At 42.6% G+C, this 12,316-nt stretch overlaps 1 protein-coding gene and 1 long non-coding RNA gene across 9 annotated transcripts in view; one reads left to right on the forward strand and one right to left on the reverse strand.

Annotated features, from left to right (window-relative positions):
• Positions 1 to 12,316, reverse strand: part of Ppp1r12b (protein phosphatase 1, regulatory subunit 12B) — a 201,306-nt gene that overhangs the window by 21,970 nt on the left and 167,020 nt on the right. For 7 of the 8 annotated variants that reach the window (XM_006529713.4, XM_017321279.2, XM_006529707.4 and 4 more), the window contains 2 exons: positions 5,524 to 5,540; positions 688 to 832 (listed from right to left, as the gene is read on the reverse strand). In XM_006529713.4, coding sequence (XP_006529776.1) covers positions 688 to 832; positions 5,524 to 5,540 — 162 coding nt within the window. Of the gene's footprint in view, positions 1 to 687; positions 833 to 3,095; positions 5,541 to 12,316 lie in introns of those variants that run through there. The other variant, NR_015606.4, reaches the window with a different exon arrangement.
• Gm32670 overlaps positions 1 to 12,316 on the forward strand; it is a 31,595-nt gene that overhangs the window by 2,357 nt on the left and 16,922 nt on the right. The gene's annotated exons all lie outside the window — the stretch shown is intronic.

Raw genomic sequence — 12,316 nt, forward strand, 5'->3', positions numbered from 1 at the left:
ACTCAGGTGCTGGACACAAGAGTTCCCCTGTCAGTGAGGCTACACCCTGGGAAGAAAACTGCACCGCCATTTCTCCCACAGGCCTTTGCACATTGTGGAGTGTAGCTCGGAGACAAAACAGAACTACTGTTTCTGGAACCAGTTTGTTGATGTTTGTCAAATTCTGCTTAACAAAAAAAAAAAAAAAAAAAAATCAACCAAAAAATTTCCTTAACCAAAATGTTTTGGTTCCCATCACCCCTGCACTGCCAACACGAGCCTGAGAGGGAATGTTTCCAAAGACCAGAGAGCAAGAGCCACGAGAAGGGGACCATCATTTTAAAAACTAGCACCAAAACGTAGTTGGTTGGTGTTAAAAACACCCTATTAAAAGCATGTTTCTTAAAAATAAGTCTAACCAAATAATTCTCATGGGCTCAGACACATAGCATCACCCTTTTTAGTCTTCTTAAAAATAGTACATTTCTTACTCTCCCCTATATCTGACTCTAGGCATATCTTTACTGCAATAAAAACAATGTACACGTCGTCTTTCGTGGGCAGAGCGGTGCAGCAAACCACGGGAGCATGGCAGCAGTGCCTTTGGATTCCTTAGTCGGAATTTTGCTTAGTTTTTCCTACTGGTGGGAAAGGCTAAGAGGTTTATGTAGCATAAACCAGGAACAGGAAACTGGAAAGAGATCCTACTTTCTTATAATCCCTGTTGCTGTCCTCTTCTACCCGGCTGGTCAGGCTGGCTAGACGAGCCTCCCTGGCCTCCCGACGGGCTCTTGCTGAGGCACGGTCACTGTAAGAATCGCTGCTGGTCGGATTGGTGCCTCCTGACTCCAACCTATAAGATAAATGTTGAAGATAAAAGTTGGTTTTGAGAACAAAGTGTGTGTGTGTGTGTGTGTGTGTGTGTGTGTGTGTGAGAGAGAGGGGGGGGGGAGAGAGAGAGAGAGAGAGAGCGCGCGAGACCATAAGGCTAGTCTGTGCCTTTTCTCAGGCTGAGAACTCTGGTCAGAAACTTGCCTTCCTTGAATCTCTTAGCCAGCATGACAGGTCTCATGGCCACACTCATGGTCAGCATTGCCTATGAGCAATAACGCAGCTTGGGGAGAGAGGCTATCACTTGCCAAGAATGGAGCCCACTTGAAAAACTGGTGGCTTGGCTCATGTGCTGCTTTAAATCTTAGAGCTTTCCAATTAACTGGGACTGGAACAGCTTCCCTAAAGAGTGTGCCTTTAAAAGTCAGAGTTTCTTGGGTCTGAAGGGCTCTTGGAAAATGATAACAATGTCTGGTCAGTGAATCAGAAACACATGGGTCTGGAGAAGGAGCCACCGGGGAGAGAGAAGGATGGCAGCCACAGCTGGACACCTGGGCTTCTGGGTGCATGACGGGTCTGCTGAAGTCAAATGTCCCCGAGTAGCCCGTTTTCTCCCCTGTACTCCATATCAAGACTTAGGCTTGCAGTTAAGATTTCTATGCCTGGCAGGCGAGCTTACAGAGCTGTTGGTGGCTCTATCTCCAGACACTGAGTGTACAGGGAGGAGTCTCTCAGCTAATCACCAGCTTAGCGTCCTGGTGTCCTTTTAATCCTTCATACCAGCTTTTGTTTTCCTGGGCTCTGCTCACTCCTGGGTAGTACATACAAAGTGCTGTGACAACCCAGCCTCCAGACCACTGTCCCCTGAGCTGCTTCGGTTTCTGTGGTGGCTGCAGGCAAAGGGAGCAGCGGGCCCAGGAGGGCGGTGAGGCGAGAGGAAGGTGGCAGCTGTACAGGAAGCTTCTCTCTGAGAGATGCCAGGACCTGGGCTCCTGCCGCCCTCCCACCCCGTTCACGGAAACCTCTGCAGTGGTGGTTTTTCTAACTACAAAGCAATACATGGAGTAATACTAAAGTATCTACCCCATAATCTTACCCAAGAAATAACTGCTATTAACAGTAGATTTCATATACTTCTGTAATGTCAAATACAAAAATGTTAAAATACACATTCCTATAAAGCCAGATAAGACCTACATTATTTAACTCCTCCCTACACTTATGACTCTGTAAGCATCTTCCCATAAAAATAAAATAAATATACTGCCTCCTTAAAAATGACTATATAGTTCATTACTTGGTTATCTGGTAATTTAACCAAATTTCAGGTGATAGACACACTGCTTCAAAGTTGTTAGCTATAACATATCTATTAACTACACTAAAATGTGCAGTCTTTTTATTTTTATATTATTATTATTATTATTATTATTATTATTATTATTGAGACAGGGTTTCTCTGTGTAGTCCTGGCTGTCCTGGAACTCACACTGTAGACCAGGCTGGCCTCGAACTCAGAAATCCACCTGCCTCTGCCTCCCAAGTGCTGGGATTAAAGGCGTGCACCACCACTGCCTGGCTTAAAATGTGCAGTCTTATAAGTCCTGGTTCAGTTGGCCAATTACCTTATTTATTTATTTATTTATTTATTTATTTATTTATTTATTTATTTATTTATTTATTTGGTGGTGGTTGTCTGTTTGAGATAGGGCCTCATATAGCCCAGAATAGCCTCAAGCTTACATGTAGCTGATTCTAAACTCCCGATTCTTCTGTCTCTACCTCTTGAATGCTAGAATTCCTGATGTGTGCTACTTGCCACTTTTTTAGAAAAATGTTTAGAAATGTAAATATGTGATCAAGGCTAACTCTATTTTGAACATTCATTTATGTATAGCTATACTGCCTTCCAAGATCGCATTCCATCTGTCCTGGTGTGCTTTCTATAGCTGTGATAAACAACATGACCAAAAGCAATTAGGGGGAGGCAAGGGGTTAATTTAGCTTATAGGTTATAGTCTATCATCCAAGGAAGTCACAGCAAGAACTTGAGGCAGGAGCTTCAAGCAGAATCTGACTGGGAACCCAGGTCCACCTGTCTAGGGATGTCAACACCCACAGTGGGCTGGGCTCTTCTACACCAATAACAATCAAGAAGATGGCCCACAGACATGTCCAAAGACCAATCTGATGAGAGGGAGCTCTTCTTAGGTATATCAAGTTGACAACCAAGATTTGCCATCACACTAAGTTTACAGGAAAACGGTATTCTTTTTTTTTTTTAACTAGGTATTTTCCTCATTTACATTTCCAATGCTATCCCGAAAGTCCCCCATGCCCTCCCCCCTGGAAAATGGTATTCTTATGTCCTGTTTTAGTATTTTTAATTGGGAGGGAGGTTCAGTGTGTGGTGATTCAGTGCTGTTGCTTCTGGACGGCCTAGTCACACATTGTATAGCATGCAGCTTTCTCTTGTCACACCTTGGGAGGATGCTCTTACACAGTGGGGCTTTGACAACTGTCTAGCACATCTCATACTTTTACCTCACTTTACTTTTGGATGTTTATAGAAATTCTCTTCTTTTTCTCTATTTTGGTTTCTTTGAGACAGAGCCTTGTACTGCCTAAATTGGTCTAGGGCTGCCTATGGAGTCCAGGCTAACCTTGAGGTCCTGATCTTCCTGCTTCAGTCTTCCAAGACCTGGAACTACAAGTTTGAGTCACCATGCTCAGCTAGTTACAGTTACTTTTTAATAACAACAGTGTAAATTTACATAATGAGACTAGATACTTTATAATCTTTAGGGTACTATTTGGGAAGATGCTTTCTATATAGGGATAATAAAATACTGTCTTGTGCCACTTTTGTAGAAAGGGCCTTTCTCTTTAAAAATGTAACTATTTGAAATATATTTCTGTTGGTTTCTTTAGTATGGATTGAAGGAAAAATGTATTTTCTCAACACAAGCAAACAAACCAAAAAAGTGCATTTTCTCAGTTAGGCACTGTACTGGCTAGTTTTGTGTCAACTTGACACAGGCTGGAGTTATTACAGAGAAAGGAGCTTCAGTTGGGGAAATGCCTCCATGAGATCCAGCTGTAAGGCATTTTCTCAATTAGTGTTCAAGGGGGGAGGTCCCCTTATGGGTGGTGCCATCTCTGGGCTGGTACTCTTGGTTCTATAAGAGAGCAGGCTGAGCAAGCCAGGGGAAGCAAGCCAGTAAGTAACATCGCTCCATGGGTCTGCATCAGCTCCTGCTTCCTGACCTGCTTGAGTTCCAGTCCTGACTTCCTTTGGTGATGAACAGCAGTATGGAAGTGTAAGCCGAATAAACCCTTTCCTCCCCAACTGCTTCTTGGTCATGATGTTTGAGCAGGAATAGAAACCCTGACTAAGACAGGTACTTTATATCCATTCATGAGATGCAAATTCACACTATACATCCGACTTTTGAAGGTATTACGGTATGGACGTTGTTCTGTCAACGTCTTTGCTTATTTTTACTTTTGATACAAATGTGTGGGAGTGTGGAGGTCAGAAGACAGCATTAGGAATTGGTTCTTCCCGTCTGTCATGTGGTCCTGGGATACCACTCAGTTGTCAGGTGTGGTCTAAACCCCTTTCCCAGTCAAGCTGTCTCACTGGCCCTCTGGCCTTACTTTTGAACTGGTACACGAGTATTTTAATCACAACAATTTTATGATATATTTTAAAGTCTGCAGAGAAAGTGTCCTTCAGTGTAGCCATTGTAACATAACTGAGTTTTCTAAAGATGAGATATGGCAAAATACTTCTCTTTGCATGTTGCAAAGCAAAGCTATTTTATACTACTTGGCAAGTAAATTATTCATTCTTGGCTGGCATTTGGTGAGAGGGCAGATAGAGGAAGATTACATATAAATCTTAGTATATATTAACAAGTTCAAACTAGCTCAACTACCAAACAGATTTAGAGACCAATTTCCCTGTGATGTCCTAGAACTACATCTTTTCCTTATCCCATTTCCTTGAAATTTCTCTGTCACCGGAATAGTGGAGAAGAAGAGATTCAAACATTTAGTTCCAAAGATGCAATTATTTTTATTTTCTTCTTTAAGAAGATCAGTTTTGTACCTTAGATACTGTGTGAAAAAATTATATTAATTTATTTTAGTAATTGCAAATCAGCCTTTTGGTTCATGTGATAAACTATCCATAAGCACCATTTAGATATAAGATACAGGCCTGGGTTCATTATAGAGTGGCAGCCTCAGCTCACGGTCTCCTTGGTAACAATCCTGTCTTCGGAACTATCAGATTAGGTTAGCTCCTTCTTCCCGCACCCACGATACCTGCCTGCCTGTCGAAGTGGAACTTTCTGCATTCTTCTGAAAGGATTTGTTATTCCAGTAGATTGTACACTGGCTGCAGGCAAGGGCAGTGCCTCATGCATGCGATTTCCCGAGTGCCCACGGGGCCTGGTACTGATGCTCAGGACAACCCATCCTTTGGAAGTATATACAGTGAACTTGAAGGAAGAGTGAGTTGTGGCAGGGAGGAGAGTTGAAGCTGTTTTATAACACTGGGTAGGAGCTAAGTCTGACTATTATGGTAACTGGAGAAATGAACACAAAGGATACGAAGCATGCTACTAAACTTTACACAGACCTGAGTTTAACTAGGCATCCATTCTCTCACAAAGATTAAGCATGCATATAAAACAGAGTTCTTACCTAGAAAGTCTTTCATGCTAGAGAAAGGAGACAAAAACAAAAAGAAAATAGCATTAGCAAGAGACTAATTTATACATCCATTCATAAATTGTACTTTTCAAATCAGATGTCTCAGCTTTCCAGTGGAGACAGGAGTTGCTAATTGAACTGACGACACACAGGGCCACTTGGCTCTAACTCACAGCTTACCAGGGCTGAGGCTTTGGAGATAGCATCCTTTCAAACGGGCAGACCCCAAAATACAAAGTGATCAAACTCTCCTCTCCACCAATTAGACAACCATGTTTATGCTGTAGAAGGGACTGTCACTGGCTTTCATGTGACACAGAGCCATCTGACGTACAATAACCATCCTATAGTTCCCCTCAGTATCCCAGCTACCCCACCGCCCCTGAGTAAGCAGTGCAGTTCAGGTCAGTTGCTGGCTTCCTCCCAGGTCACAGGAAAGGCAAAGGGATGAGGGAGCTGTGGGCATAGTCCAACCCTAGTCCCTTAGATGGTGGTCAGAACTTTAAAAGAATAGTAAAGTATTTTGAGATCTCAGAAGGAAAGCATTTCGCAGATGCAAACTATACGCTTAGTGCTTGCTTAAAAAAAAAAAGTAACAACAGTGACTATGTCTTCATCTGCCATTTAAAAAAAGACATTATAAATGACCTTTGCCCTTCTATCCTTTCATTAAAAAAAAAAGAACTCAAGCAAACAAGCATTTAACTGATTTATGTGAATGTATTTGCTTCCTCTTCTGAGATGTTGAGAGAGCAACAAAACCTCCAAGGACAGACAAGGAAGGACTGACCGCAGTGTCCAGCGATCTGTGGAAGGAAGGGATCCTTGACCTGGGGCACCACTCCATGGCACTGCGCCTTCCCTCCCTGGAAGCCTTCAGTCTGTCAGTCCAGGCACAGAGCAGCCTAATACAGCATTCCCTGGAGATGCTCTGGGACGGGTAGTGTCACAGCACATCTCTGAGGTGGCTTTCACACCAAAGGCTGTGCTTACAATGGTCAAAAGAGCACATCCGAATTCTGTGGGGTTTTCCCTGTAGCTATGGAGTAGAGACTTTTTAATGTGTTCTCAATAAGTTTCCACACAATTTCATGATATATCCTGGTTACTAATACATTTAAATTCTATCTGTCACCCACCCACCCACCCACCCATCCATTGTGTGTGCATGCACGTGTGCACATGTGCCATAGCACAGGTGTGAGGTCAGAGGTGAGTTTAGGAGAGCATCTCTCCTTCCAGTTGAGTCCAGGGACTGAACGCTGACCATCAGGCTCGACAGCAGCATCATCACCTACAGAATGATCTTGCCACCACGAGACAGCTCCCATCTGAGGTAAAAGGAACCCACTTGGAAAGATTTATGTATAACATTCTCATACCCTTGTGATGTTCTTTGAGAATCCTAAAATTTAGAAATCTGGAGTTACAACAATTTTTCTTACATTTATATATCTGTTTTTATGGTTCTGTCTTCTTTGTTTTGTTTTTGTTTTGACAGAGTCTGGCCTGAAACCCAGAGGACTGTCAGGTGTGAGTGACAGCCAGGTATATGTTTCTATTAGGTTTTAACATGTCACACCTACCTGTCACCGGCCACTGATATAGTCTAAAGTGTTCTCGTCAGCATCCAAAACAACAAGAAGAGGCCTGGCAGTGGTTGTTAGGAAAAGCTCGTCGCAGAATAAAAAGTAAAAAGAAGTCAGGGCATACAGCTCTGGGGAGCACTTGTTCAGCATGTGCAGGACCCTCGCTTCCATTCTCAGGATGGGGATGGGCGGCGAGAGGAGAGAAGCCGACTGAGAAGTCAGGGTGCTCACTAGGCACGCTCACTAGCTTTGTGCTAAGATCTGCCTTACAGCACGTGAGTTCATATCTACTGCCCAGGGAAATGTTGATTGTGACCTGTCAAATACTTGTGAGTAACTGAGACTAAACGTCATCCTGGCCCAAGTGAAGAGACTGTTCTATACTTAAAGCCTATGGTATGCAGGAGAGGCCCAGAGAGAGAGAGAGGCCTAACTGGTTCTATGACACGCAGGGAGAGTCCTGTGAGCACACTTCAAGAGCTTGTCTGGAGCCTGAGTGGGAAAACATGTGAATGTGTGCTGTGGAGCCAAGCAGTGACTCCTGGGCTCCAGTTAAGACACTTGTAGAAAAATGAGTTCTTAGAAGATGATGGTAGACACACACATACACACTCACACTGTCTCTCTCCCCCACTGTTTCAACAGTGACAATTTATTATGAATGCATTAAAGTCTTAACCTAAAAGTCCTTACCTGAGATTCACCCACTCTCTTGTTCCCAGTTAAGATCCTTGGTGCTGACAGGCCAAAACACGGTTACTGTACCTAGAGATGACTGGGTTACATGGCTCTGAGTTCTAATTTTTACTCTCCTACCCATGACACTTGGGCAAGCAGCACCCACTGATAAGAGCTACATGGGAGAATTGGGAGGAAATACATTACTAAAAATGCCAGTGCTCTTCCTCATTCTTTCTCCAGTTATAAGGACGTGCTGCCACCGCCGCTGCTGCCGCTGCTCATGAGTATAGTAAAGCTAGCTTAGTTCCTTTGAGCCAGGAAATTCAACTCCAAGGCACGGCACTGCTTCAATTTCTCACTCTCCTGGGCAGAACAGCCTTTCAACACCAGACCCCTCTGCCACCCCCCAGAGACAGGCCTACATTCTTGCTCAGGTATAAAGGATGACTTGTTTATAACTGAAGAGACTGTTTGGGGCTGCCTTTTGCTTTGTTCTTCTGTAACATAAGCATTCTACAGTGTGCACAGACAATAGTCTGGTTAACTTTCTGACAATGAAGTCAGCTCTGTCTAGCTGACTTCATGTCTCCTCAGTTGGAAATGTTCCCTCAGTTCCTTCTTGTAAATAGCCTGCTGTGAAATGAGATTTTGACATCTTCAGGTTTAATTTCTACTGTGTGAACTCTGGCGCCCATCTCTACTCTTGCCCCACTAAAACAGGGAAGTCAGAATTTTCACTGTGTCTCAATCTTGGCAGCTACATATAATAAAGTGTGCTATCATTGCCATTGATTTATCATTGTGAGAATGAAATTAACTTTTTTCTTTTAGAATGTTCCAGAAATACAACACACCCAAGTAAAGTTCTCAGTTATTTGACTACACAGCATGGCTGTGTATACTGTATACACTAAGGATGTTGATGTAAAATACAATTACTTAAAAATGAAAAAAACCATAGAGAATAGGCTAGTACTCTAAAGCAATAGCCAGAGAAAGGCCACAGGATACCTGGATATGAACAGGCAGATTCCATGGGGCTTACTTCTCCACAGAGGAGAGCACGTGAAGAGAGGCAATGCCAATGTGCTCAGACTTGTGATGGCTACAACAGTTCTTGCCCCCACAGTCTTCTTAGAGATAATTCTCACAGACAGACATCTTGGAAGCTGGTGAATGACACACCTTCCTGCCTGGAACACTAAAAGCTAGGAATAGGCATGCTAAGATTCTCTGCTATCAATTCCTTCCTAGTACATTTTATAGAACGCATACGGAGGACTGATCTAACAGACAAGGCAGTAGATGGTCCACTTAGCCCCCAACAGGGTAGAGAACATTTCTAAGCCAGTCCTTGACTGTTCTCAGAGAATCCCCTCGAGATTCTGACCTTGGAGTGATGTGGGATTCTTGGATTTCTGATTGTTGCATTCAAGGTTTGCTCTAGCAATGTTCTGGAATAGCTAACCCAACACATTAGAGGAGGATGTATACATTTCCTAAAGCTCAGAAGCCAATGAGATTTGGGTACAGAAGAGGTAAAATGGTTATCTAACTATAAACATTATTTCTAAAAAGTAGGGAAAACAGACTTGTAAAGGAGATAGTATTTTCTTTCTTAAAGAAAAGGCTTCCTTTAGGTTTATATCCTAAGAAAAGTGTGCTTATAAACTGCAGGGTAAGACACCTGAACCATACAGGGTTTAATGTATAATTGTCTAACTCCTGATAAAATGACTTAAGCTTTTAAATAATGCTTCCTGATTTTCACGAATGAACACCTCTAGAAAATACTGGCTTGCTTTGCTTTTGACATCCTAGGTGACTGGAGGGAAAATGAAAACAAACCCACTGGTTATGCCCAGGCAGAAAAGGCTTTGGGTATCGTGGGTAAGTGGTAGAGTAGCTCACCAATACAGGCGAATTAAAGTCAAGTTTTCATTCTGTTGTCACTCAAACTGAGCATATTTCAACTGTTAGGCTGACATGGCCTCTCACTGTAGAAAGCTGCCTGCCAATGCTCACAGAGTCTACTGAGTAAATCTAGAGATAAGTGAAGCGGCAGTGTGCCGAAATGGTCTCAGGGGAGCAGTAAGCAAGGAAGTGTCATGAGGGGCAAGCACATCACAGACCAGGAAATGAACACCAAAGGGTCTCTCCCACAGAGAATAAGGACTTCCGGGACACAGAGTTTAGAGACCCCCAGTGGGAGCTCCGATGCTCTAGAGACTGGGATGTGGCTACCTATGTTCTAGGAATGGCCTGATTATCTTACTTCTGGCCTCTGAATAGTTTTTCTTTTTAAAGCATAATAGTTACATTTACTCCACTCGGGTCTAGATATCTAATTTCTGCGAAATAACACTACATATTTCAAAAATGGTGTGAATCTTTACCCAATTTGCAAGTTAACACACAAATATATTATCTCATACATTTTAATCAGGAAGTCTTGGAAGAAACATCTTTAAGTGTTTTTGTTTAAGAGTATTTTGCTCTACCTTTCACTCAAGACAAATGAAAGATGTCCATTACGATGGATCTCTGGTGTGTTTGAGCTAGATAAAAATTGTTCAGTAAAGGGATTACTTTCCCAGCTTTAATGGCTCAAGTGGAGGCAGTAGATACTGGGAATGGGGCCCTGGAGCAGAAGAGACTTAAAGTTATTGAGAAACCAATAAGAACCCAGTGAGCTGAGGTGAAAAGAATGACTGGCTGGATAAAATATGGTTTGAAAAATGTCCCAAATTAAGAAGTAGGCCTTCCTTTCATGCCTCTTTAAATACTCCTTAACAGACCCCTGCTCAGGCCTGCTTCTAATAAGAGAGCAGAGTGAAGACTGTCAATAATTCAGATGGTAATCCAGAAAGGGACAGGAACCAGGATGGTTTTGATTTCCCAAATGAGGAGGGCCTTCAAAACACCAGAGGCTAGATTAGAATATCCCGGCAAAAGCTTTTAACTTGAAAGTTATCGAGATTCAGAAAGGCACATAATTAAAACCAAACTCTTTCTACCAAGTTTAAAATAAAGTCATGGCTCAGGAAAGCTAGGCCCAAGGGAAAGGAACAGAACAAAGCACATGCCCACTGCCAAGGCTGAGACTGCTTTAACCCATGCTCCTTTGGAGTCACGGTCTGACCCCACAGTGATGGGAAAAAAAATCTCCTATTTACATTTCCAAAAGAAGGACTAAGCAGAAGGAACATTTTATATCATGTTCTGTATCCTAGCTGGGCCAGGGGAAACAAATTGAGCTATTCTGGGATGCCCCACACAGAACCACCCTTCCATTTTAGAGCTCTCAGACTGAAGGCTGATTAGAAACAAGCCAATACAAGTGAGGCTTCAAGAACAGAACTTAAGACCAAATTTCAAAATCCCTGAAAAACCTAATCATAAAAGCACACACACACACACACACACACACACACACACACACGCACACTGCACGCATGTGTACATGCCAGATACATGCACACTGCTAGAAACCATTATGTTTTCCTCAGTATGTCTAGGAATAGATCTTCCTAAGTCTGTATCCCTAGTAAGATAGTTAAGATCCTATACATTTTAAAAATAGACACAGAGGAAAAAAAAAAAACAAGATTTGTGTACAGATGTGAGGAAGATGAGAGAGCTGTATTAGTTCTCCCTATATGTGCATTAAAAGCCACCATTTCATTATCATCACCAGTTTCGACTGTATTAGTTTCTATTACCACCAACACAAATGATCATAAAACTTGGAATCTTAAAACACGCATGGCCTCAGTTTTACAGGTTGCAGGGCTGCACTGCCCTAGTGCTTTCTTTGTTCTCTGCCTCGAGCTTATTGGTCAGGAGACTCCCAAGTCTTAGGCTGCAGGCCCCTGTGGCCACTCGGGGCTTGTGGGGTTTCCACGTCCCTTCTCGCTTAGCCCCTCCCCCTTCAATCCAGCAATGACAAGTGGGTCCTTCCCCCCTTCATACTCTGTGCTCTTTGTGTCATCAGGCTCATGTGATTAGTTCAGGCAGGCCCACGTGGGGGGAAAACCTGCCTAGCAGAAGGTCAACTGTGCATACAACAGTTACATAATCATGGCAAATCTATATTTTCATAAATACAGGGCCAGGATGTAATCTGAGAGCCAATTCTAACTTTCCCCCTTTAACAACAAAACATGAACCAGTTAATAACATCCTAGAAGAAATATGGTCTCTCAGCTACAATGAGTAACCACATATATGCAGTATCCAAACAATGCTAAAAATACTGCCTTATGCTAGAAAAAGTGCTCATTCATGTGAGTATGTATGAGAGAAGTAGACTTCTAAACAGAAAACTGGCAACTATAAAATCACATCTCTCTTCATCATATTAAAATCTTCATCATTTAAAATGCTTGAATTGCCTGCACGAACCACTACTTAATACCTATGGAAAGAAATAGTTAAATGAGAAAGTCACCTTCACCATGTAACACTGTTTCTGTAGCTATTTCTCTTTATGTTTGCATTTATTTTGGGTATGG

This window comes from Mus musculus, chromosome 1 (genome assembly GCF_000001635.26).
Source record: "Mus musculus strain C57BL/6J chromosome 1, GRCm38.p6 C57BL/6J".
NCBI classification, from domain to species: domain Eukaryota; kingdom Metazoa; phylum Chordata; class Mammalia; order Rodentia; family Muridae; genus Mus; species Mus musculus.